This window comes from Leopardus geoffroyi, chromosome D4 (genome assembly GCF_018350155.1).
Source record: "Leopardus geoffroyi isolate Oge1 chromosome D4, O.geoffroyi_Oge1_pat1.0, whole genome shotgun sequence".
Taxonomy (NCBI): Eukaryota; Metazoa; Chordata; class Mammalia; order Carnivora; family Felidae; genus Leopardus; species Leopardus geoffroyi.
This window is the reverse complement of record NC_059342.1, coordinates 56265077-56291892: the sequence shown is the minus strand read 5'-3', so window position 1 is coordinate 56291892 and position 26816 is coordinate 56265077. Positions and strand designations below refer to the sequence as shown.

Here is a 26816-nt window from a genome sequence, read left to right as displayed (position 1 = left end):
GGTAGCAAAGAAAAGAATCCCAAGCAGGCTCTGTGTTGTCAGCGCAAAGCCTGATGTGGAGCCCGAACCCACAAACTGTTGAGATCATGACCTGAGCTGAAGTCAGATGCATAATGGACCAGGTCACCCAGGTGCCCCTTAAAAATAAAATCTTAAAAAAGTTTCTCAAATGCAGAGAAATGAGCCTCACCCTGTGCCATAGTGACTCTCCTGCAGATTTTCCAGCTGAAGGATGGACCTGGGCTCTGAAAACTTGCAAGAGAAGGGACTAGAAAAGCAGATCCTGAGAGAAGGCTAGCAAAAGCTCCATTTGTCCTTTGTTTCCTTTCTCAGGATTTTGAAGATTTTGTGACCCAGCTGGATGAAATCATGGCTCTGAAATCCAAGTGCATCCAGAGTCTGAGGAGCCAGCTTCAGCTATATCTGGCCTGCCACAGGCCAGCCACCACCCCTGAGAGAACAATGGTGTCTTAGAGTAAGACCCAGTATGAAGTGATGGCAGCTCAGGAGCCTGTGCTGAAGGGGCCTCTGCCAGGTCCTCCCTGCAGATACCAGACCCACTCCCTGATCCTTCTCAGGCTACCCTTTCCCTAGCCACACATGGCCTTGACTGGGCCCCAGCTCCTCTCTCAGGACCAAGACTCTGTCCCTCAATTTCAACCACAAGGCCATCTGTAAGGAAGGACAGAGCAGCCTAAAAAAAAACAATTATGGCCCTCCCTTTTCTTTGGAGCTAGAAGAGAATTTGTCTTACTGACCTCTTGTCTGGAAACACATTTGGGTCTAATAACCTTGTAGATGTTTCTGAATTTAAGGCTCAGAAGATGAGGTCAGTGGTAATGTAAATGCCAAAGGCCACAAGCTGGAGAAGAAACCATGCTGAACTCAGGGGCTTTGTTAGATGAATTCTGTTCTTCAAGACTTAGCTGAAAACTAAAACACTGGTGGCTTGTAGTGGGGGCTGGGTGAGCTCTGCCCCATCAGCCCTTGGAGACTGGTTTGGGCTTTAGGTTGCATACGTGGGACAGGCTTTATACCCCCAGTTCCCCTCCCTTCCTGCAATCCAGACACAGAAGGGAGTGTTCATATTACTGCATTATTCTTTTCCCATTTCTGCTTATGCTGGGATGACTGGCCTATTATAAGCCCTAACAGCACCCATGCTCCTGTGGCAGGCAGTGCCTGGCTCCTGAGTCCTCACCTGTCACGCCCTCTCATGGCAAAGTTGAAGGGGAGGATCTCAGGCAAGTCCATCTCCTAGTGTTAACTTTAACATGACCCTGACTGTCCACTACCTCAAGAGCCTGTGTTTAGTAGTATCTTGGCAGGAGTGCTCCAGTCAGTAGTCTTGAGAATCTGAAGCAGAATTTTTACACACCCCTTCATAGGAGTCCTCCTTGCTATGTATCTTTTCATCAGGAAGAGGCTGGAGACAAAGACAAATACAAACTGGTCCATCACTTACTAGGGCCTCCCGGGTCAAACTTCAGATTCATGTGTCACAGCCTTGGCCCAGATGCCCACTATAATGTGTGAATCTTCAATTTCTTAGAGGGAAAGGATACCTTTGTAAGGTTTTAAAAGGAAGGCTTAATTAAGAGGATAGAAGCATTAACTGGCTTTCAACAAGACTGCAGCCCTGCCACCCTTTAACTGATCTGAGCACTAGAGGGCGGCCTCTTTCCTGGCCAAAAGACTGCAGTCTCCTCACATGATCACTCAAAATACTAGACCCATTCCCAGCCATGAGCATAAGGTAGGGACTACAGGATGGCATTAAGTATAAAGACCAGAAACTTCAGGGAGGAATCTAGTTCTCTCAGCTACAACAGCACCACTGAGAGCTGGTGAAACAGTCTGAATCCAGTTCTGCCTGTGGTGCACAGCACATAAACGCCTGATGCTTCTCACAGGAAAAGGTACTTCCTCGTTTCTGAGTGACTACACCACAGGCCCAGCCTGTCTCACCTCCAGTCTTGCAGGAAGGCATATGTCCTTGTTCCAGAGACTGAGCTACGTCAGGTTTGTAACAGATCCTCATCTGGGTCTGCCTCTGCAAACCAAACCCAGGGCAGACTGCAGGGCCAGCTTCTGGGTACCAAAGGCCTACAGTGGGAAGAAAGTACTAAAAAGACAAAATAGTTAGCTCCTATTTCATGAGCAGCAACTCTAAGCAGGAACCTCTTCACCACCCACCCCATCCCCTCAGTAAAACAGCACTTGGCAATAAATTATCACAGCAGAACATACCTTTTAGAGTTTTATTAGTAGTTCTCTGAAGAATCAAAATAGTTAGCAAATTACTTTAGATTCAAGACTGTATATCCTTTGTATTTAGATCTTTAATGATGAACAACATAATACAAAACAAACGAAAGAGACTGATTTCTATGACTAGGTGTTACTCACTGTGTCATCCTAGAGCAGGGGGCTGGAGGGAGAGGCTGTTCTCCAAGGAGAACTGAGGTGGAGTTAGTGCTGGGCTACTAAATTGCAGCCTATTTCTCCCCACTCGATGTGCTGGGAAGGGGCCAATGATTTCTTAAACCAACAACTGCTTCCGAGAGAAGGGAGCTCTAAAATCCTGGGTAGCAGAGGACTGTGGTCCAAACCAAGCCAAAAGAAACAGGCTGGGGCAGGGAAGCATGGTAACTGCCTGGCAGAAGAGGCAAACTCAGCGCCCCATGGGGAAAAGGGCATTTTTTGCACCTCAGAGACATTGCAGAACCAGTGTAACACTAAGATTTTGTTGGGAAAAAAAAAAAAAAAAAAAAACCCTGGAAGAACCTTTCAATTGCACTCAACCTGGATCAGAGTTCAGTCCACCAGTGCAGGGGAGGGAAGCATCTAGCCCTAAAGCAGCAGAGTCTGGCCCTCCCACCCCTTCTTCCTGACTCCTTTTGGCAGCTGGGCCAGGTTTCGGCTGAGGACATACCCCAGAAGGACCAGGGAAGTCTCTCTGGAGGGCCAAGGTGGGAAGGTCACTTCTCAAAATACAAATACATTTAATACGGAAGGAGCCAGAGCAGTTCTGGAGGCATTCACATGCCCAAATCTTCCCTACTTTCTCCCCAGCTCAGAGACTGGCAAGCACAGTCTCCACGCCTGACCTTCCACCCCCAAAAGAAAATCGGGAAGTGTGTCCCTTCTCCTTCCCCACACATGGGATCCTCAGGGCCTCCTGCGGGGGTGGTTCCATGGCAGGGTCTAGGCAGCGCCTGGTCTCAGCTGGCTCCTGCCCGAGCCATGAGGTCTTCCAAAGCATTGTCCTGGTCATTGTTGTGTAGTAGCAGAACTTCCTTAATGTCTTTCAGTTCAAAGCCCATTTCCTTAAATTTGCTCATTAACTGAAGAAACTCCATCATCTAAAGGACAAAAGAGAAGAAAGATTGAAGAAAGGGGTCTGGCCACATAGTAGGGTAGAGGAATGTGTATGTAGGGGGCTGCTTGGGGGAATCTGCATTTTTTTGCCAGAGCCTCATGAGTTTCTCTGAGGTCCCCCAACAAGCACAAGGAGGCTGTAGAGGAAGCCAGGCAGATAGGCTGATGCCACAGCCTATCATCCTTCAGGAACTATGCCCAGTTCCAACTCCTGCTGTCTCATTTGCATCCCACTAACCAAAATCCACACTCAAGGCAGGATACTGAACCCAGAAACAGCCAGGAAGCAGGCTGGGCAAAGTGACTAGCAATCTCCTCAGTCATCCAGAAGTACGGCTTTTTGCCCAGGTCATTTCCCCTTCCCTTCTCTGGGACTCTAGATAATCTTCAACCCAATACTTCATCAAGCCTCTAACAACCCAAACTATCCAAATGCTGTCTGGACACTTAAGAAATTATGTATTTTGACTACCTCTGCCTGCACTCACTAGTAGGAAAAGGTGATTCTTGGACAGGAGACACTACTTTGTCCCTCCTTTCCAGAGGGTTCCCTTGAGGCACAAAGGGTCCTACCTTTTCCTCTGAACACTGGTGCATTTCCAGAGCCTCTTCCACTAAAAGAGGGTCGAAGCCCTTCTCACAGAGCTGTCCATGTGCAAAGAGATAGTCGAGAATCTTAAAAAAATAAAAAGGTTTGAGCACTTATCACCACTCTTGCCTGAGTTTCCCAAGAGTCTTAGACAAGCCAGTAAGGGTGACATCTGCTTCCCACCTGGCTATTAGATCCTGGATAGGACTTGAATTTGTATTGTGAACTGCACCCAACACAGTAGGACCTCGGTGACTATTTGCTGAAAAGACAGGCATACCCTTCTAAACATGAGTAGCCATTTTTCAAAGGAGTTCCTGTCACAGCTGACTCATCTCTCCCAGAATGTCAACTCCACAGATGGGGCAGAATATACTAACAAATAGCCCAAATCACAAAATGCCAAGATTTAGGTCTCCAGTACCCTATTTTGGAACACTCTGGGCATCTATGACAGGATAAACATTTCTGGGAGGAGACATCAGACCATATCTCAAGCCTAGTGTGCCCTCTCAGGAGGGGCAGAGAACAGTCCAACGGCTCCAATGCACCCTTTCCTCTAGGCTTTTCTCTAGCGTAGGTCCCAGGGCAGCCCCCAAAGCAGAAGCACTGCTGCTGAGGCTGCTACTTTCTCCAAAAATATTGCCCTGAGTCCTGCCAACTCACAGGAAAGGACGCTGGGGCTAGGAGTCTGATGGGGCTCTAGGATATAAGCAGGACATTACTCCAGCCCCAGAGGTCTAGGACCTCTCTCCAGGCTGACCACTCACCACCCACCCCACCCCAACCCCCAGCCAACCAACCACTCACCTGCTCAATATTCTCTCCTTTCTTCTTCATGGCTCTCAGGACACACTCATATGAGTAGCCCATGTTGACCACAGTCTCCACACACTGCCGCTCACTGGGGGACAGTGTCTGCAGTTCAGAATAGGCCTGGGGACAGCTGGGAGTGTTGGGCACTTGTGACATTGAGAAATTAGGAGGTGTGACCTGGTGGTGGAGAAACCAGAGGATCAGGCAGGAATAAAGACAACTGGGGCCCCAGAAGACATGTCCCCTAAGTAGCCCAGTCCAGGGGCTTGCTATTTCTGACACTTACCACATTCCCAAACAGTTGGCCTGGTAGAAAGGGCCAGATTGCTGGCCAGACATCCTAACGATGGGTAAGGGAGCACCAGATGAGGAAAAGAAAAGCTGGGAAGACACCTGCAATTGGATTGTCCTCTGCCCTCATCCCAGCTTGCAGAATAAGAAAATACTACAAGAGCTACATGCCCTTCTATGTTCAAATCCCTTGGGCTTGAATTGGAGAAATAAGTTCTGAGGCTGCCCATGGGACGGATGGCAAGATGGCTGCTATGATTTCTCGCGGGCTCCATTATCCCTTTCACAGGTTGTGCTTCAGAGTCATAAAAGGTTCGTTCACCTCAGACACCCCTAACTCTGGGGCTCTTTCCCAACAATGTCTCTATCCCTGCTTCTATCCCTGGGCTGGGCAGAGACTGCGAGTGCTGTTCCCCTGCATGGCCAGTTCAGTGGCTCAGAGCTTTGAGGGCACTCCACTTTTGCCCTGCACCACAAGCTACAAGGCTTCAATTCCCTGCTACAGCTGCCAATACTGAAGGACTACTGCAGGCAGCCTGCTACATGCCCTAGGACTCTATTAACCTCAGTCGGATTGATGGGCAGAACTCTTTCTACCCCTTCTGATAATGACTCAGGCCCAAGGCATGAAGGCTGCTCACTCCCAGGCCTAAGGACCAAACCACAATGGAACAAGGTCATAGTTTAGCCCAGCTCCCAAGAACCAAGGAAAGTATTTCAACAGAATTTTTACTTCCTTTGGGGGGAGGGAGGGTGTGCTTAGGAAGCAGGGAACTCAGCTCCCCCTGCCCCATCCTAGAAAGACATTCAAAGTTAATAGCTATAACCAGATACTTTCCTCAAAGTCAGTTGGGAAAAGCCAAAACTATAGGCTTTAAAGCTCACTGTTTCCTTTTATCCATCTCACCCATAGCACACCCCTGGCAGCCTAGTCACAGGGCTCAGTCATTGAGTTACAGGAGTCACAACAGGGCAGAGACTGGATCAAACCAGTCTGGTACTTCGCAGGTCCCAACAAATCTCTCTTCAGGGTCTGGGTCTAACTGGGCTTGAGAATACCAAAAGCCAAATATGATTAATCATACTGCTGGCACAGTACTTATCAAATCACAGTATGCTAATGTGAGCACCCTACCATGTCACACGTATTTCTGAATCCCCAGGGCCTTGCTTTAGGTTTGGTGTTTACAGGCCCTGCTCATCAATTGTTGAATAAATGGAGGTCTATTAGGATTTTTTTTTTTTTTTTGAGAGCAAGTCGGGGAGGAGCAGAAAGAAAGGAAGAAAGAAAATCTTAAAAAGGCTCCAAGCATGGAGCCTGATGCAGGGCTCAATCCCACAACCATGAGATCAAGACCTGAGCTGAAATCAAGTCAGATGCTTAGCCACCCAGGTGCTCTGCTCTATTAGGATTTCAAAGGGGGAATTTAATTTAACACAGCAAATTGACACTGATTCTCCCTCCCCAAAACCCACTACAATGATAATAAAACTATTAATCTTTAAGGTCAAAAAAAGAGGGAACAGCAGTGGACAATATATTTCAATGAAATATTAGAACATGGAATGCTAGCAGAAGCAGTGAAGTTATAAGTAAGTGGGAGAAAGAAGAGTCAATCCACCAGCCCTTCAAAACTCCTGAGAGGGGTTCAGCATTTGGAAGCACCAGGTACTGTTGTGATAAGGCAAGGACACAAAGTGAGTGATTAGAGCGATAAGACCCTCAGGGAAAACCTTCCCCACCTGACCCTCACCCTCTTCAGGGGGGCAGAAAGTTCAGTCTCTAGGACTAAAATATGGATACAAGGGATGGCATATGACAAAATGAGCTATAAGAACAAAAGGGGAATTTAAGTAAAAATCCTATACACCAGACTTCCCCAACCTTCCTTAACCCTCAGGCAGAATTCTCAGGTGAAACTGTAAGCCTCCAAAACCTTCACATGTTGACACTTTGCAGAGCCCCCCAAAGCCTACTAACCTTCAACCTACAGTGAAACTTAGTTATTGGCAAGTACACCCCAACACACACATTTCCCCCTCTGCTGATTTTTTTTAAGTGCCTCACTCTTAAATGTGAATAGAAAGCCAGAGATCCCAAACCAAGAGAGAGAATAGACGAAGAAAGCACTTGGGATTTAAAGTATGGTAAAGTAAAATTTTATTTAAAAGATTGTGAGATTTTTAAAAAATGATTATAAGACAGTCAAAGATATATCCAGAAAGTAAAACATAAAGACAAAAAGATAAGGGGCATCTGGCTGGCTCAGGCAGTAGTAGCACGTGACTCTTAATCTCTGGATCATGAGTTAGAGCACCACACTGGGTGTAAAGATTACTTAAAAAATAAAAACCTAAAAAGTCTCCTCTTTTAAAGAAAAAGAAAAGGACAGGAAACAAAAGGATAGCACATTAGAACAACAGTCAAGGGGGTCCAATATCCAGTTATAGGAATTCCAGAAAAAGAGAAAACAGAAAATATTAATAAAAGAAAAAAAATCTCAAACAACAGATGTTGGCGAGGATGCGGAGAAAGAGGAACCCTTCTGCACTGCTGGTGGGAATGCAAACTGGTGCAGCCACTCTGGAAAACAGTATGGAGGTTTCTCAAAAAAATTAACAGTAGAACTACCCTATGACCCAGCAATTGAACTACTAGGTATTTATCCAAAGGATACAAAAATGCTGGTTCGAAGGGGCACGGGCACCCCAACGTTTATAGCAGCACTATCGACAATAGCCAAAGTATGGACAGAGCCCAAATATCCATCAACTGATGAATGGATAAAGAAGATGTGGTATATACATTCAATGGAGTATTAGTGATAAAAAGGAATGAAATCTTACCATTTGCAACAACATGGATGGAACTAGAGCATATTATGCTAACCAAAATAAGTCAGAGAAAGACAAATATCATGTGATTTCACTCATGTGGAATTTAAGAAATGAAACAGATGAACATAGGGGAAGGGAAACAAAAAGAAGACAAAAACAGAGAGGGAAACCATAAGGGACTCTTAAATACAGAGAACAAACTGAGGGTTGCTGGTGGGGTGTTGGGTATGGGGATGGGCTTAGATGCGCGATGGGCATTAAGGAGGGTACTTGTTGGGATAAGCACTGGGTGTTATACAAAAGTGATGAATCATTAGATTCTATTCCTGAAATCATTATTACACTATATCTTAACTAATTTGGATTTAAATTTTTTTAAAAATCTCAGATTTTTTAAAAACTGAGCTGAGCCTTATGAAAGGATCTAGGAGGGCCTAGTAGCACAATAAATGAACAAGGCACAGCACACCATGAGTAAACTTCAAATCTCCAGAAATGAAGATCCCAAAATCTATTTGAGCAGGTGGTGGTTGGAAGAACACAGAAGCACAGGAATGCTAGAAAGCAGTGGAGCTTATACTTCAATAAAGTTTCTTTAAAAAGAGAAGGAACAATGTCTTGAAAATTCTTAAAGGGAAACAATCTTCAACTAAGAAATCTAAATCCATCCAAACTATCATTCGCACATAAGGTTAAAATTAAGACATTTCTGGACACTCAAGGACTCAAAACTGACAGGTTACCCAGTATGTTTGGATGTGTCAGAATGAGAAAATTATCATTGGGTCTCTGATTGCTCTCTTGGAGCATTTGGACAAAACTGGAAACAAATACAAAGAAACTATGCAGAGGAGCACCTGGCTGGCTCTGTCCATAGTGCATGTGACTCAATCTTGGGGTTGTGAGTTCGAGCCCCATGTTGGGGGCAGAGAATACTTTAAAAAAAAAAAAAAATCTTTAAAAAAATTTTTGTGACTTTTTTTTTTTTTAAGTATCCTCTACCCCCAACATGGGCTTGAACTCACAACGCTGAGATCGAGTCACATGCTCCACCAACTGAGCAAGCCAGGTGCCCCAAACTGCAAATTTTTTAAATGGAGTAATTTATGAGAAAAAAACTGCAAAATTTAAAAAAAAAAAATCACAATACAGTATCTGAATTTGACAATAAATATTTACCCAATCATAATAATGTGAACAGCACCATTAATTTACCAAGTTTTGTGATATAATTATGATGGAAGCTATAGGAAGGAGGTAGAGGAGCTACTATAAAAGCTAAATCCTCAACTATAACAAAGTATAAAACTATCTAAAATTGATAAATTTAGGGGGCACCTGGGTGGCTCAGTCAGTTGAGGGTCCAAATCTGGCTCAGGCCATGATCTCATGGTTCATGAGTTTGAGCCCCACATCAGACTCGCTGCTGTCAGCACAGAGCTGGCTTCAGATCCTCTGTCCCTCTCTCTGCCCCTCCCCACTTGTGCTCTCTCAAAAATAAACATCTAAAAAGAAAGAGTAAAATAAAATTAATTTAGAAAAAGCAACATAAGCACTTTATTTAGAAATATATAGATAAATCCCAGCAGAAATAGCTTAAAGAGTCCAAAGTGCCTAACTAAAGGAAGCAAAACTGGAGTTGGGGAGTAGTGAGTCAGGGAGCTACTGTTTTTCAATATGACTTGATTGGGGTGCCTGGCTGGCTCAATCAGTAGAGCATGTGACTCATGACCCTAAGGTCATGAGCCTTACACTGGATGCAGAGATAAATAATTTAAAATAAATAGGGGCCCCTGGGTGGCTCAGTCGGTTAAAGCATCCAAACTCTTGATTTCTGCTCAGGTCATGATCTCACAATTCATGAGATCGAGCCCCACATCAGGCTCCCCACTGACAGCATAGAGCATGCTTGGGATTCTCACTCTCTCCCTCTCTCTCTGCCCCTCTCTGGCTCACTCATGCACACAACACATGCACTCTTTTTCAAAATAAACAAACTTAAAAAAAAAAAAAAAAACTAGAGGGGCACTCGGGTGGCTCAGCTGATTAAGCATCCAACTCAGGTCATGATCTCGCAGTTTATGATGAGTTCAAGTGCCACATTGAGCTCTGTGCTGACAGCTCAGAGCCTGGAGCCTGCTTCACATTCTATGTCTCCCTGTCTGTCTCTGCCCCTCCCCCACTCATGCTCTGTCTCTGTCTCTGTCTGTCTCTCTCTCCCCCTCAAAAATAAAACATTAAAAAAAATTTAGGGGCACATGGCTGGCTCAATCAGTTGGGTGTCCAACTTTGGCTCAGGTCATGATCTCACAATTTGTGGGTTCGAGCCCCGCGTCAGGCTCTGTGCTGACAGCTTAGAGCCTGAAGCCTGCTTCGGATTCTGTGTCTCCCTCTCTGTCCCTCCCCCACTCATGCTCGCTTGCTCTCTCTCTCTCTCAAAAATAAAGATTAAAAAAAAATTTTTTTTTTAATTTTCATTTAAAAAAATCTAGAGATACAGGGGCGCCTGGGTGGCTCAGTTGGTTAAATGGCCAACTTCAGCTCAGGTCATGATCTCACGGTTTAGGAGTTCGAGCCCCATGTTGGGATCTGTGCTGACAGCTCAGAGCCTGGAGACAGTTTCGGATTCTGTGTCTACCTCTCTGACCCATCCCCACTCATGTGTTCTTTCTCTCTCTCTCTCTGTCTCTATCTTCCCCCCTCAAAAATAAACATTAACAGAAGGATTTGTAAGTATTAAAGCAATGGCAACAGAAGAAATGATAAACAGATGTGAACACATAAAAGTTAAGAGAGTATATGTCAAAAAAAATTTTACATACACTTTTGGAGGGCACCTGGGTGGCTCAGTCAGATAAGCATCTGACTCTTGCTTTTGGCTCAGATCATGATCTCACAGTTCTCTCTCTCCTCTATCTCCACCCCTCTCCTGCACATACACACTCACTCTCAAATAAATATGTATTTTTTTAATAATAAAATACACTTCCAAAGCAAACTGGCACTACTAATGCTTACTAGCCAAATTAGTAAATTCAGAAGTATAAGGAAAAGGCAAAGTATTTTGCTGAATCAACTGTGTAAGAGTAAGAAATGTATCCATACCCAGAGAAAGAGAACCCCAATGGCAGAGTGAGACTAACCAGTGAGCAGAGCCAGGTCCACAAAAGGCTGACATAGAGTAAGAAAAGCATGGCTAGGGCTAGGTCAGGCAGTTCTATGCTGGTCTCAGAAGAAGGGCGCATTACAAGATTATTCTTCTAAAGCTAATCCATGGACTTCTCAACTTCTAAGATTAGTTTATATAAACACTAAAACATGGAATCAGAATCTGAAAAGTGAGACCCAAACATCAGGCCTAAAATAGCCAACAAGAACTAAATTCCAAGAACACTTCCCTGAGTTCCTATATAAACAGTGTATACAGCCCAGTTAACTCCTTTACTCCCCTTCCCCATCCTCAAGTCACTAACTATCCTAAAGAGAAGTGCTTTGTTCTCACCATGGGCCTCAAAAACTCACACTAAGATCAAGGGCCAGGATGGAAATCAGGCTTTGCTTCTTGGGGATAAGGGCCATGACTTCCTTAGAAAAACACCAGAACTTCAGTTCTGTTTATTTGCCCCTTGAAGGCGGAAAATCCCAAGCCAGCAAGAAGCAGGTCCCCTTCCCACCCTGAAATGGATGGGCCCAAAAGAAACTCCACAATCAGGTGGGTCAGAGAATGACAGGCGTTCTGGTCTGAGAACCATTTAGTTTATCAGCTTTGGTCTCTAAATGGTCACTGTAATTTTAAGGGGGTTTGGGGGTGGGGGACTTGAGGCTGAGGATCCCTAATCTTTCCCAGAGTGCTTTTAATTTCTCCACAGCATACATTGAATCATGAAGAGTATCCTCCTGACCAGGGCCCAAAACCAGATCAGGAGGAATTAGGATGAAGTCCATTCCTAGGAGATAACACTAGAGTGTCATGCACTATCAAGTTTATCTGGGACAGGGGGTGCCTGGCAGGCTGTCAGTGGAGCATGTGACTCTTGATCTCAGGGTTGTTGGTTTGAACCCACGTTGAGTACAGAGAATTACTTAAAAAATAAAATCTTAAAAAAAAAAAGTTTATCTGGGACAAGGTCTATGGAAGTTTATAAACAAAAGTGAGTTCTATGACAGTGGGAGCACTCACAGAGACAGTCATTTACCAAGAATGCTACTGCTGGGACTTTAGGCACTTACTGTAAAGTATCCCAAGGCTCATCTTTCTACCAGCTAATACCAGGCTTATTATGGTCTCTGACAGATATCCCACTAATATAATCAGGCTCCTTTCTGGCTCTAAATAAATAGTCTCTTGATATGCTGTCATTTAAAAAATCTGTGAGCTGGTATAGCAAAAAGTTCTTGGACTTCTAGGATTTCTATTGTAGAATGCAATGTATTATTCTGTGCTGCTTGAAACCACATCAAAAGCCTACCCTTTATGACAAAAGACTTACAACTTTTTTGAATATGACAAAATCAGATTTTCAGTGTAATACAAGTTGTAACTTTTATCATTAATCCATCTTTCAACATTAATCTGAATTCCAACCTTCCCCTCTCCCTCCCTTTGTAGGGATTCTTACTAGTGAGCAAAAAAAGGGGATTGCAGGATTTAAATCTGAAGGTTTTGGGGGCGCCTGAGTGGCTCAGTCGAGCATCTGACCCGACTTCAGCTCAGGTCATGATTCCAGGGTTGTAGGATAGAACCCCAAGTCTGGCTCCACGCTGAGTATGGAGCCTGCTTAAGATTCTCATTCTCTCTCTCTCTCTCTCTCTCTCTCTCTCTCCCTCCCTCCCTCCCTCCCTCCCCCCCCCTTCTCTGCCCCTCTCCCCAACTCATGCTCTAATAAAAAAATAAATAAAATCTGCAGGTTTAAAAGTGACAAATTTCTACCTTTTGCTCGGACTTCTGATTCAAATTATCTCCCAGTTACTAAGGCACCACGCAGTCTGCAGAACCATAACCAAGTTAGGTAAATTATAGTACACACAAGAACCAACCTTCTGGGCAGAATGAGAAGGAAAGAGGAAAGCAGGGTACAAGATACAATGAGGAGTACCAAGCAACCTTCAAAAAAATGAATAAAGTAGGAAAAAGTAAATAAAAAGTTACAAAGAAAGAAAGCCTTTTTAAAAAAAGGCAGCAGAGAAAGAAACAAAGTAATCAGAAAAACACCATTCATGCATGATATACATTATCTTTTTGAAGGAAAGACCAAAAAGATGCAGGTAGGAACAAGCGAACGTTAACCAGGCTAGCTCCTGGTTACTAACACTCCTTTGACTTCAGGAAACTAACCAGAACATACATAAGCAAAGTCCATACAACCACATCCCATCTTATCCTAAACCTTAAAAAGAAGAATGTGAGGTGACAACTGTTAGGTAGAATTTAGAAATCTTTGGGGACTCCTGGGTGGCTCAGTCAGTTGAGCGTCTGACTTCAGCTCAGGTCGTGATTTCGCGATGAGTTTGAGCCTCACATCAGGCTCTCTGCTGTCAGTGCAGAACCCACTTCTGATCCCCTGTGTCTCCCTCTCTCTGCCCCTCCCCCACTCATGCTGTCTCTCCTTCTCTCTCAAAAATAAACATAAAAAAAAAAAAGAACTTAGAAATCTTTGGAGCTCTAATTCGGAGGGAATTTTTTCCCCAAGAGGGATTTAAAAGGCTTACCGTGGGACCTGTATTTGGAGGTGATGATTCTTCTGTGCACACAGACAAGACAGAGAGGGAAGGCATCTGGGAGATCAGATCTGAGGGAGTCAGGGTTGGCACCTCTGTGCCACTGTCTAAGTTCAAAGCTGAAAGCCCAAGAGTATGATGCCCATTGAGCTCACTGGCACTGCTTTGGGTGGAAGGCTTTAGGGAATTCCGGAAGGTGCCATTGCGGAGGCAGGATGTGCTATGGAAAGTGCTTGCCAGCTTGGCTGTCTTCTGATTGCTATCATCAGAGTCAAGTTTGGGAAAGGATAGGGATTTGATATTGCTTACTGCAGGAATGGGGGGGAGGGACACTTTGGAAGACAGCGACATCTTTTCACAGTTGCCCAACTGTGGTAAGGTTATAAAGCCATTGGGTTTGTGAAGAGGCTTGATATCTAGGGTTGCCCGCTCCAGGGATGCCAGGACCTCCTCATCCTGTAACACAGACCCAGAGCCTCCTCTGGGCAAGTTATTGTCCAATAACTGAGCCATAATCGGTCCAGTGGTTCCTACCAGAATGTTTCTCAGCTCTTCCTTCTCATCAATAGTTTTTAACTCCAGATTATCAAATGGGTCTTCTTCACACTCAAAGTCAGCAGGATTGAAATCTGCCTTTGTGTGGGGTGGGCTGAGAACTTTCTGTTTCGTGGCACTGCTGCTGACCCGAGTCGGGGTGAGGATGCTGTTGTGCTGTAAGCTGGCAAGGATGGGGTTAATAGGAGGTGGCATTGTGGCTGTACTGTGAGTCTTGGAGAAGCTCATTTTGCTGTCGCCCTCTGGGCCACTCTTAGAATTCACTTTAGTTTCTACTTCCTCAGCCTTACGCTCTGCTTCCCGCTGGGCTTCTTGGATTTTCTTAATATCTTCAGCCCACTCAATAGTTTTCTTTTCCAAGGAGAAGTCATACTGCAAAGATATAGCACAGAAAGGAGGTGTGAACCCAGGTGACTGCCCTTCCAACTCAATTCCTCCAGAGAATTCACTTCTTCCTCACACCAGCAAAAGAGATCCATTCTAGGCAGCATATAAGGTGTATGGAACCATCCCCAGTCAGGAAAACTAAGGCTTCCTAATCTCCTTATGTGGTTTAATCAAACTACACTCCTAGATTACATCTAGAAAAGAACTAGAGTTCCCACCACCTCTAATCCTATATACTAGGCCAAAGGTACCCTGCCAAGTACTCCCCGCCTTCCTTCTCTCCCCTCAGATCATTTTCCTTTCTAGAATTCTTCATTGGTGGCCTAGGCAGAGCTCAGTGGCCACCTCTAAAGCTTTCCTGATGGCCTGTTCCTTCCTCTGAACTCTTACATAGCATCTGTCTCTATCGTGTGACGCCAAGCACAAGTGACCACACGTAGATTTAATCTTTAATTTTTTCCTAAACATTGTCCCCAACAGTATCACAAACCTCTGGTGGGAAGCTACTGGGCTTTAGACCCTCTTGGAGTCTGTTATCTAGCACAACGCCCTAGATAAATCCTGCTCAATAATAACAGCCCCTAACATTTAAAAAGCACTTACCAGGTACCATGCAAGATTCTATGCACTTTGTATGTATTAACTCTGGATCTTTTAAACAACTCTTTAAAAGTACCTACCTAAAAGTAGGTATTACTGTTACCCTCACTTTACAAGAGCTTGCCCAACGTCATAAAGCTGGTAAGTGGTAAAGCCTGGATGTGAATCCAGGCAATTGACTACAGACTCTATGTTCTTAAACCACTACCTATTAAGTTATAATGAACAGATTGTACTCTAAATACAGGAAAACTTCTTAATAAGAAATCTAGAAATATTCATATCAGGATTTTATAGTGCAAACTGCACAAAGATTCACTTCATGGTTGGTTCCTTAACAGTACCTTCGAGTATATCTCAATTTACAAGAATTTCCATTTGCATACTTGGAAAAAAAATACGATTACATAAAACAAAATTCACCTTGGACAGGAGAAAACAAAACTTTTGGTGTTGACTCTAAAGCCTCAGAACTAAACAACGTCTGTGTGCACATTCAAGGCTTCAGAGATTAAAAAAAAAAAAAAGGTTGGGGGGGAGGGGCGGGATGGAGAGGAAAGGGGCCTATATGCTCAGACCAGAGTTTTAGAGTACAAGAAACACAATAAAGTGCCTCTGGTCATCCCCAAGTCTTTCAGTTCAAACAACACAAGAGAAGCCTGGAAATGCACATGTCAAGAAGTTTGTTTATACCCCTGGGCACCTGGCTGGCTCAGTCAGTGAAGCATGTGACTCTTGATCTCAACCCCCATGGTGGGTATAGAGGTTACTTTAAAAAATTTTTTTCTCTTAAATCTTAAAAAAAGAAAAAAAAAAAAAAAAAAAAGAAAAGAAAGGAAGGAAGGAAGGAAGAAAAAGAAAAAGAAAGAAAGAGTTCATTTACATCCCTAAGCCAGCTGCTGAGCCCCAGAAAGGCACCTTGTGATCATGGTACTGCCTTTCTACCACTAACGGTAGTGAAAAAACAGCACTGGGCAAAAAGACTGCTGCTTCTAACTGTGGAGTAAATCCAATTTTGCACCTGGCTTCTTCCACCAAATACGGCCTGTAACCAACTTCCCACCGCCTGTAAACATGGGTCCCTAAAATTTTACTCTCAAGAACTGGAAATTTATCTCCTTTTTTTGTAAAACCTTTATTGACTTTCATTTTTTAATTACCATAGTAAATACAGAATACTTGGAACACAGGAAAAACAGTAGAAATATTACAGTGAAAAATTGTGATTTGAGTGTACAAATAAATAATAACAGCATCAAATATTTATGGAGTATCAGAAACCAGAATACGCATTATAAATGCATTATCTTATTTAATCCTCATAACAACCTTAAATGCTAATTATCCCCATTTTACAGATAAGGAAACGGAAGCTTGAAAAGTGTAAGAAATCTGTACAAGATTACACAGCTATTACATGGCAATTCCAGCTCATGAATGAGTGATACCAAATTCTGCTCTAAATCGAAACACTGACAGCCATTCCCCACTACTGTGACCACCACCGATATGATATTCAGTGAAAGCTTTCTAGACCCAGGGTGCATGGATTATTTATAGATGTTTTACTAGATCACTTTGATGAATGTTTAACTGAAAAATTGAGTTTGTACTGCCATGTATGGGCGAATATGACAAAGTTACAGGAAGTGTCAAGGTATCTATCTGTCTAGGACTCTAGGTCTGACTCTTCTCTGAATAGGAAGGAGACCAGTACCAATACCACAACCAAATCCCCCATGGAGACTCAGAGTGTCAAAGTTTAAGGGTACTGTGTGCAATTACAGAACAAAAATATTTCAACTGTCCCACACAAGAATGGAGCTCATATCTCCTCTTTTGTTATTAGTGGGTGCTATGAATATAGTGAGCACAGCACCATGCACTTATTAATGCTTTATGCTGATCAAATAAATAGAAAATTCCCAGCAATGCCTAAAATAGCAGCAATTTGGGATTCAAAACAATTTTTCTGGATGAATCAATGAAGCAGTGAATAATATGAGAACTATTAAAAGAAAATGGAGATGTTTTTTAACACTATTGTTAACAGTATCCTGCACACAGAGAGGTATTTACTAATACTTGATATCGCCAATAAAAAAGTCACCAGGTAGGGCACCTGGGTGGCTCAGTCAGGTAAGCGTCCAACTCTTGGTTTCTGCTCAGGTCATGATCTCAGTTTATGGGTTCGAGCCCCCACATCGGGCTCTGGCGCTGACAGTGCAGAGCCTACTTGGAATTCTCTCCCTCTCTCTCTGCCTCTCCCCGAGTCGTGCTCACGTGCGTTCTCTCTCTCTCAAAATAAATAAATAAGCATTTTTTTTAAAAAGTCACCAGGCAAAGAGAACAATGTAAAACTTTATATGGGATATCTGTGTCTCTTCTGGCTCAATAAATTCTCCATACACAATAGGGATAGCAATTCAGTATTTGAAAATATGTAAGATATTAAATATCATTAGTAATTAAGGAAATACACATCAAAACCACAGTAAGAGACCCACTGTAAACTCCAAGGATGTATATAACCAAAAAGACAGATTAGAAGAGTTGGCAAGGATGTGGATAAACTGAAACCCTCACGCACTGTGGACAGATTGTAAAATGGTGCAGCCACTTGGGAAAATAGTCTAGTGGTTCCCCAAAAGGTTAAACGTAGTTACCATATGACAACCCAGCAATTCCACTTATACACCCAAGAAAATTGAAAGAATATGTCCACACAAAAACCTATATACAAACGTTCATGCCACCATTATTCATAATAAACAAAAAGTGAAAACCACCAAAATGTCCATCAAGCAATGAATGAAAAAACAAAACGTAGTGTTATCAATACAACAGAACATTATAAAGTCATAAAAATGAATGACATACCAACACTTCATTCATTACACATTGATAAACCTTGAAAACATTATGCTAAAGGAAAAGAGTCAATCACAAAAGACTATATACTGTATTATTCCACTCATATGACATGTCCAATATAGGCAAATTCATAAAGACAAAGTAGATTTAGTGGTTTCGAGGGGCTAGGGTGAGAGGGAATGACTGCTAATGGCACTGCATTTCTTTTGGGGGGATGAAACTACTTAGGAATTAAGACAGTAATAACGGTTATACACTCTGAATATACTAAAAACCATTTATGTGCAAACCTAAAAAGGCAAATTTCAAGGTATATGAATATCTTGATAAAGCTATTATTCTAAAAAATGTAACTATAGTTCTCCCATTATAATTACTCACTGCATTTAGACTGGAAGATAAATATTTCTTAGAGTAACATGTTGGTGCCTTAGAGAATCTCCCAGAAACAAAACTCCTTTGCCAGAAAGCTGTATTTTTTTAAATCTTAAGTCACAGGAAGAAGTGTTTGATGGATAGTGTACTCTGTTTTCCCATGTGCCTCTTTCTCTAAACTGTAAGCTCCTTGAGGACAGTGATTAAGGTATTTATCTCTATCCCCAGCCCTAGTGGAACACTGCTCAAAAGCAGGCATTCAGTAAATGTGTACTGAAGGAAGAAAGGAAGTCACAAAACATAAGGCTATTTGCTGCTTTCAAGAAGTAATTCTGTACATTTATATATAACTGCACTTTAAAGATGAGAGGATTAAAAAGCTATTGAAGAGGTGGCATTTAAGCACAGTCTAGAAGAATAAGCAGATTTTAACAGGTAGACAGCTTTCAGTACAGTGAGAAAGAGGAAAATATTCAAAGTGGAGGTAACAGCTCATGAGAAAAAACACAGTACAGATAGGTAATATACACGGTATATTCAATGAATTGGCAGTAACCTGGTATGGAGGAGACATGGAGGAGATAATGAGCCGAGGTGCTTTACCACAACCTTACGTCTACACTTGATTCAATAAGGAATGGTGAACCAGTGTAAGTTTTTTTTTAACAGGGATGTGACAATTTGAAACTTTAACTTAGTAGTATTAATCTAGAAACAATATGGAAAATTTTAAAAAATGCTACAAGAAGAGGGGCCAATTAAAGAGGCTATTGCAATAGTGCAGGTGAAAAAATAAGGTTAAGGATGAACTGGATGGTAAAGGTGAGACACAGCAGAGAGAAAAATATCACCTTATTTGAATGACCAAGAAGATAATGAGGACATCAAAAGAGAGAAGGAAAAGAGGCGAATGAGCAAGTCAGATGGACAATGGAGATTTGTTTCAGACAAGGCACAGAATCCCAGGAATACACAGTCTAACAGATTGCAGAAGGTCTGTAACAGATATATAAACATATGTAAGTATGTGTGTGAGAGAGACAATGTGAGCCAAGCAGTAACAGTTGCTATAAAAAATACAAATAAGAGATAAGAGAATGTTTTTTTTTTTTCCTATTTCACTATACATCAAATTCTTACTTTTTAAATTTTTAAATGCACTAAACTTTAACTAAAAATTACCACTTACCTGTATTTCTCTGACAACCTGCAAACAATCAGGCAAGGAGAAGCCAATAGGTAGACCAACTTTAGCTGGTGTTTTGAATTTGTCTCCTATCTTAAATGGGACATCATCAAGGTAACTGAAAGTCCCTATAATCAAAAATAAAGTAGAAAATATCAGCAAAAAACTTTATTATTTGTTTTGCTATACTCTTACATCTAGGATACAACATTAAGTTATGCTAGCCTAAAACCAGAAGTTAGAGGGTTGCTTCTCTGACTGCTTACCTTCTCCTGACCCTAGATCTCCGTGCAGAGAGGAAATCCTACCTGAGCCTACTTGATCTTATAAGGGTTTATTTTCGATTATACTTAGCGAAAGAGCCAAAGTACTCACAGAAGCCTAAAAGGCCTCCCCAAAGCCCACTATCCCTCTGCCCTCAACTGTCTGTCGCCTCTAACTACACTAAATCAAGGTGATTCTCTGTCCCTCAACCATGACAGAGTCAAATCTACCTCAAAAAATTCTGCAGTGGCTGCTCCCTTTATCTGGACTGTTCTCTTAGATATCCACATGACTTATTCCTTTGCCTCCTTCAAGTCTTTGTTCAAATGTCACTTTCTCAGTGACGCTTACTCTGACCATCCTATTTAAAGTTCCTATATGACCCTCACTGCAGTACTCCCATGTTACTGTCTATCTTTTCCTCCACAGCACTTAGTACCTTCTAATATATTATTCATTTTTAAATTATATTTATTGTCTGTCTGGCCCAGTGGAATGTAAGTAAGCTCCTTGCAGGCAAGTATGTAAGTCTATTTTATTCACTGATATTGTCTCAAAACATACACATATTAGGCACTTCAAAAATACTGAATTAATGATAGAACCTCCACAAAAGAATCTCCTTGACTAGATTTCTGTACTTCAGAAAGAATCATTTTTAATTAATACAAGGAATTACTCTACATTTTTTTAAGACTATATTCTGGAGCAGATGTGGAAATATTCAAGAACCACGACACTTATGAAAAAAGGAAAACCAGACCAGACCATGGGAATCAGAACAGGATTATCAGGAGACATAAGCCATATACAACTGAACTGCTTTAACTCCCTAAAGGTTCTCTGCCTAATAGCTGAATCATACAGAAAGACCAGGACATTATCACTGATTTATGGAGTCAGACAAAATGCGAGCAGCTCTTGTATGTAACAATCACTAGCTATACACTCCAAATTGTACATGATTTCTTTTCTGGACCAGGTTTGGGGATAACTTACTGGCAGAACCATCACGGACAATAAAACAGTTGAAAAATTAATTCTGCTTTTTGACTTTTAGCTGTAAGGATTGCTTCTGGGCCTCACACTAGACACTAGTGTATTTTCTTGAGTGCTCATGGACAGAATAAGACAATTACACCTCTTCCATGAAGATGCCTTCTCTCCCTTTCTAAAAATTGATAGATTTCAAGACTTAACAAGCTCAAGATGTAGCTGTAATCTTGTCATCATTCCCATTTCCTCAGGTAAATACTGCTCTGATACACCTGAAACCCTCCATCAGGAAGAAGGTCCCTGCTCCCACCCTTGGGGGCTAGAGTTTCTAACATATCTTCTATCCAGAATTAAAACATTTTATGTATCTCCCACTCAGCTAGCAAATTAAATTCAAAACCGTGTCCAATTTAACAATTTTTCTGGGGAATAGTTTCCTAGTGGGTCATACTTTTAAAAGTACTGTTTTCTCAGATGGCAATGCCTGTCACATTCCCACCCCTTTTTACTTGATTATTTCTAGTCCTTTAAGAATGAGCTTTACAACTCCCTTCTCAATCTCAGAACACCCAGTTTATACCAGCACCTCAGGTTGTACGACTCTGTGTTAAGTTTCCTTATATTCCGCCTAGAGACTGTGAGTGAGAATCTGAGTGTCCCCTAAGAAGGGATAAAAATGTTTCAAATTTATACCTCCCAATCTCAGAGTAATATCTGGCAGAAGACATGCTCAATAAAGTAAAAAACAGAATACATGGTCTTAATGCTTCTTTCATATTTAATTCTCACCCCCATGCTAGTTCACATTCAATTAGTATTTATTAACATTCAAAGTAATTTACCAAAACTGGCAAGGCTAGTCACAGAAATGTACCAGGTACCCCCACCCCTCAAAAAACTATCAGGTATCATCATAGCTTGCCAACAAAACCAAGTATTGGTTACAACACTAAAACTCTGTCACTTACACAATTCTTTATATTATAGAGATTAAAAGGAAAGTTGTATCTAATTTTAAAAATTGGGAGGGAGGGCATCTGGGTGGTTCATCCAGTTGACTCCTGGCTTCAGCTTAGGTCATGATCGAGCCCATGTGGGACTGTGTGTGGAATGTGGAGCCTGCTTAAGATTCTCTCTCTCCCCCTCTGCATCTCTCCCCTGCTTGCTCTAATAAATAATAATAAATTTATCTGCCCTCCATGAACACAGGTGCTCAAATTTTCCTGAAAGTTAAATTTTAACTTTAGCTAGTATCCTGATTAACTGGAAACAAAGTTGAAACTAGCGTTTTCTAAGAAGCACTGCAAAGATTTACAGTCAAACTAACAATCACAAAATTAAGTCTTTTGTTTAACAATGTTTATTCATTCAGGGGAGCCTGGGTGGCTCAATCAGTAAAGTATCCAACTTCGGCTCAGGTCATGATCTCACAGTTCATAAGTTCAAGTCTTGCATCAGGTTCTCTGTTGTCAGCACCCCAGAGCCCACTTCAGATCCTCTGTCCCCCCTTTCTTCCTTCCCCTCCCCCACTCTCTCTCTCTCAAAAATAAACGTTAAAAAAAAAAAGAATGTTTATTCATTCCAAGTAGGTTAATTATGTAACACACACACTGAAAAAAATCCTATCCATAATATACAAGCATATATGATATATAAATATAAGAAAACTCATCCACACAAAAAGTAACAAAAAAAATTCTTTTTTAATGTTTTGCTTCTATTTGAGAGAGACAGTGCGTGATCGGGGTAGGGGCAGAAACACACAGAGACAGAATGTAAAGCAGGATCCAGGCTCTGAGCTGTCAGCACAGAGCCCAATGTGGGGCTCGAACCAATGAACCGTGAGATCATGACCTGAGCTGAATTCTGAAGCTTAACTGAGGCCACCCAGGCGCCCCCTAACAAAATTTTCTTAAGTGAACAGTTCTGTTGGGGCACCTGGCTGGCTCGGTGTAATGTGTAACTCTTGACCTCAAGGGAGAGATTACTTAAAAATAAAATCGTTTGAGGGGTGCCTGGATGGCTCAGTTGTGTGAGCGCCTAACTCTTGGTTTCAGCTCAGGTCGTGATCCCAGGGTCATGGGATTGAGCCCCGAGCTAGGCTCCATGTTGAGTGTGGAGGCTGCTTAGGATTCTCTCTCTCTCCCCCTGTGTCCCTCTCCCCAGCTCATGCTCTCTCTCTCTAAAAAAAAAAAATTTTTTTTAATGAAATCTTTTAGAGACACCTGGCTGGCTCAGTTGGTTGAGTGTCCAACTTCAGCTCAGGTCATGATCTCACAGTTTCTGAGTTCGAGCCCCACATCGGGCTCTGTGCTGACAGCTCATGCCTGGAGCCTGCTTTGGATGCTCTGTCTCCCTCTCTCACGGCCCCACCCCTGCTCACGTTCGCTCTCTGTCTCTCAAAAATGAATAAACGTTAAAAAAAATTTGTTTAATGAAACCTTTTTATAAATAAATAAATATCTTTTTTAAAAGGGCATTTAAAGAGATGGCAACAGGGGCGCCTGGGTGGCGCAGTCGGTTAAGCGTCTGACTTCAGCCAGGTCATGATCTCGCGGTCCGTGAGTTCGAGCCCCGCGTCAGGCTCTGGGCTGACGGCTCAGAGCCTGGAGCCTGTTTCCGATTCTGTGTCTCCCTCTCTCTCTGCCCCTCCCCCGTTCATGCTCTGTCTCTCTCTGTCCCAAAAATAAATAAACGTTGAAAAAAAAAATTAAAAAAAAAAAAAAAAAGAGATGGCAACAAAGCAAACAACCCTTTAATGAATATATCAAAATACGTATTTCTCATTTCTCAATACATCTTATTTTTTAAATAGATTCAATAAAAGCTCAACTACAGAGAATTAAACACTACGACTAATAATCTTCCAGCTTACACCAAATACTTTTTACTTTCAGTCTTTTCTTTATGTTTATTTATTTATTCTGAGAGAGAGCATAAGCAAGGGAGGGGAAGAGACAGAAGGAGAGACAGAATCCCAAACAGGCTCCACACCGTCAGCACAGACTCCAATGTGGGGATCAAACCCATAAACCGTGAAATCATGACCTGAGCCAAAACCAAGAGTCCCACACTTAAGCTACCTAGGCACCCCTTTCAGCATTTATTACTGAATATCTTTCTTTTTCTGAATATCTTTCTAAAATGTCTGGGCCTGTTTTCTTAAAATTTAGTTTAGAAAAAGAAAATTAAGTATATCTGTGATGACTGCGTCTGTGGCAGTTCCCTGAAGTCAGGTTCTGTATCGCTTTGCATTATGCCACAGAAGAGACCGGGCTGAAAATGTAGTATATCTCAGGATAAATTCTGGGAAGACTTCATTGTGTTTTCTTTCTTTCTCAATTGCTGATATACTGGTGATCCTGTGACCTGCCTGTTTCCCTGAAACAAAGTTACAATTCCAGGGAGGAGGTGGGATGAATTCTTAATGGAGGATAGAAACTGGATTATGCTTAATTCAGGTCTTACTGTAAACTCAAATTGAGGATTAAAATTTAAGTTTTTGAAAAAGAAGAACAGTAAAGACCAAACTTAAAATTAAGTGAAAAACACAATTCCATGACTGGGTATCACTACCTTAAAGCTGTGAAGTTGGCTTCAAAATTAGACACATGGAAAGATAAATAGACACACACATATACAGACACACATTAAAATTATATAGATATCTGCTATAGGATATGAAGTCACAATAAATGTTACTCACACCCTAACAACAACAGCCAACCTACAAAATCAGTTTTTAAATACAGAGTGTCTGGCATTCAATCAAAAACAAGACACACAAAGAAGCAAAAAATGTAACCTATCATTAAGAGAGGAACCAGTCATCAGACCCAAACTGAGTGATGGCCAATATATTGAAAGTATCAGAAAGGTGGTGAACACGTGTTAGCAAATGAGGAATTTCAATAAAAGGCAGAAATATAAAGAGACAAAACAATAATGCTAGAAATGAAAAATGCTGTATCAGAAAAGAAAATCTTTGACAGTTCATAACCAGGCTACAGTGATAATCAGAAGACAATACTTAGCAGAGAAAACAATCAGAGAACCTGAGGTTAGGTCAAAAGAAATTAACCAAATTGAAACACAAAGGAAAAGAAAAAAAGAAAAAAATGGAACAAAGCCTTAAGAAAGCTTTAGGAGTATCAAACAGCCTAATATGTGTATGATTAGAGTTTCAAAGGTAAGAGAGAAACAATGGGGCAGAAAAATTTAAAAGAGATAATGGCTTGCAAATTTTCCCAAACTGATAAAAGACATCCACCCACAGATCCAAAAAGTTTAGCTAACTTCAAGCAGGATAAATACACAGAAAATCACACCAAGGCACATCATGGTCAGATTGTTAAAAACAAAGGAAATCTTGGGGCGCCTGGGTGGCGCAGTCAGTTAAGCGTCCGACTTCAGCCAGGTCACGATCTCGCGGTCCGTGAGTTCGAGCCCCGCGTCAGGCTCTGGGCTGATGGCTCAGAGCCTGGAGCCTGTTTCCGATTCTGTGTCTCCCTCTCTCTCTGCCCCTCCCCCGTTCATGCTCTGTCTCTCTCTGTCCCAAAAATAAATGAACGTTGAAAAAAGAAAAAAAGAAAAAAAAAAGAGAAAATCTTGAAAGAAGGTGGGGAGCAGCAATGATTAAATGATGGCCTATTTCTCTACACTGTAAAGCATAGCTGATCAACTTTTGAAACAATTTAAATCTTTTTTTTTTAATGTTTATTTATTTTTGAGAGAGAGAGCGCAAGCAGAGGAGGGGCAGAGAGAGAGACACACACAGAATCTGAAGCAGGTTCCAGGCTCTGAGCTGTCAGCACAGAGCCCGACGTGGGGCTCAAACTCACGAACCGTGAGATCATGACCTGAGCAAAGTAGGACACTTAACTGACTGAGCCACCCAGGCACCCCAACTTTTTTTTTTTTTTTTTAATTTTTTTTTTTTTTCAACGTTTTATTTATTTTTGGGACAGAGAGAGAGACAGAGCATGAACGGGGGAGGGGCAGAGAGAGAGGGAGACACAGAATCGGAAACAGGCTCCAGGCTCTGAGCGTCAGCCCAGAGCCTGACGCGGGGCTCGAACTCACGGACCGCGAGATCGTGACCTGGCTGAAGTCGGACGCTTAACCGACTGCGCCACCCAGGCGCCCCGGCGCCCCAACTTTTGAAACAATTTAAAATAAAATACCTTTCTCTATACCTCAGCAAGAAAAGGATGTCAATATGCTGGTAGAAATTAAACCAAGGGCAAAATGAACCTCCCTTAAAAATTAGCTAACTAGGGGCACCTGGGTGGCTCAGTCGGTTAAGCTTCTGACCAGCTCAGGTCATGATCCCACAGTTCAGGAGTTCGAGCCCCAAATCGGGCTCACAGCCCACTTCAGATCCTCTGTCTCCCTCTCTCTCTGCCCCTCCCCAGCTTACACATGCTCTCTCTCTCTCAAAAATAAAGATTGTAAAAAAATTTTTTTTTTAATTTAAAAAAAGAAAAATAAGTTAGCTAAGGGCACCTAGCTGGCTTAGTCAGTTGAGCACTGTGACTCTTGATCTCTAGGTTATGAGTTTGAGTCCCATATTGGGTGCAGAAAGAGTTTAAAAATAAAATCTTTAAAAAAAAAGTTAGCTAAGTAAATGGTCATAAATAGGATACCCTGGCATTTCAAAGGAGAGAGTTTAGTTTCATTAAGTTATATCTTATTATACAGACTTCTTTTTTTCTAAATTAGAATCTCAGGGCATTTTCCCAGATAGTAAAAGAATAATTTTTGTATGTTGAAACATTTTTAAAAGCCCTTTAAAAGTCGTTTCTGGAAAATAACTTTTTTCTTGGATGAAACAAGTGGAAAATGAGTTAAAAACTAAAGGGGATTAATATTGTAAAGCACCAGGCTCCAGGAAAGGCCTGATTTACACTGACCCAAGGGTTTGCAATTTACATATTCTAAGAACAA

General features: G+C 42.0%; 2 protein-coding genes across 8 annotated transcripts in view; one reads left to right on the top strand and one right to left on the bottom strand.

Annotated features, from left to right (window-relative positions):
• Positions 1 to 1294, top strand: part of KIF24 (kinesin family member 24) — a 76284-nt gene extending 74990 nt beyond the window's left edge. For all 5 annotated transcript variants that reach the window (XM_045469555.1, XM_045469553.1, XM_045469556.1 and 2 more), the window contains one exon: positions 334 to 1294. In XM_045469555.1, the coding sequence (XP_045325511.1) occupies positions 334 to 474 (141 nt within the window). In that variant the 3' untranslated portion in view covers positions 475 to 1294. The remainder of the gene's footprint in view (positions 1 to 333) is intronic.
• A 953-nt stretch (positions 1295 to 2247) lies between these two features.
• Positions 2248 to 26816, bottom strand: part of UBAP1 (ubiquitin associated protein 1) — a 62480-nt gene continuing 37911 nt past the window's right edge. For 2 of the 3 annotated variants that reach the window (XM_045469558.1, XM_045469559.1), the window contains 5 exons: positions 19614 to 19738; positions 13625 to 14560; positions 4781 to 4963; positions 3955 to 4056; positions 2248 to 3365 (listed from right to left, as the gene is read on the bottom strand). In XM_045469558.1, coding sequence (XP_045325514.1) covers positions 3225 to 3365; positions 3955 to 4056; positions 4781 to 4963; positions 13625 to 14560; positions 19614 to 19738 — 1487 coding nt within the window. In that variant the 3' untranslated portion in view covers positions 2248 to 3224. The remainder of the gene's footprint in view (positions 3366 to 3954; positions 4057 to 4780; positions 4964 to 13624; positions 14561 to 19613; positions 19739 to 26816) is intronic. The other variant, XM_045469560.1, reaches the window with a different exon arrangement.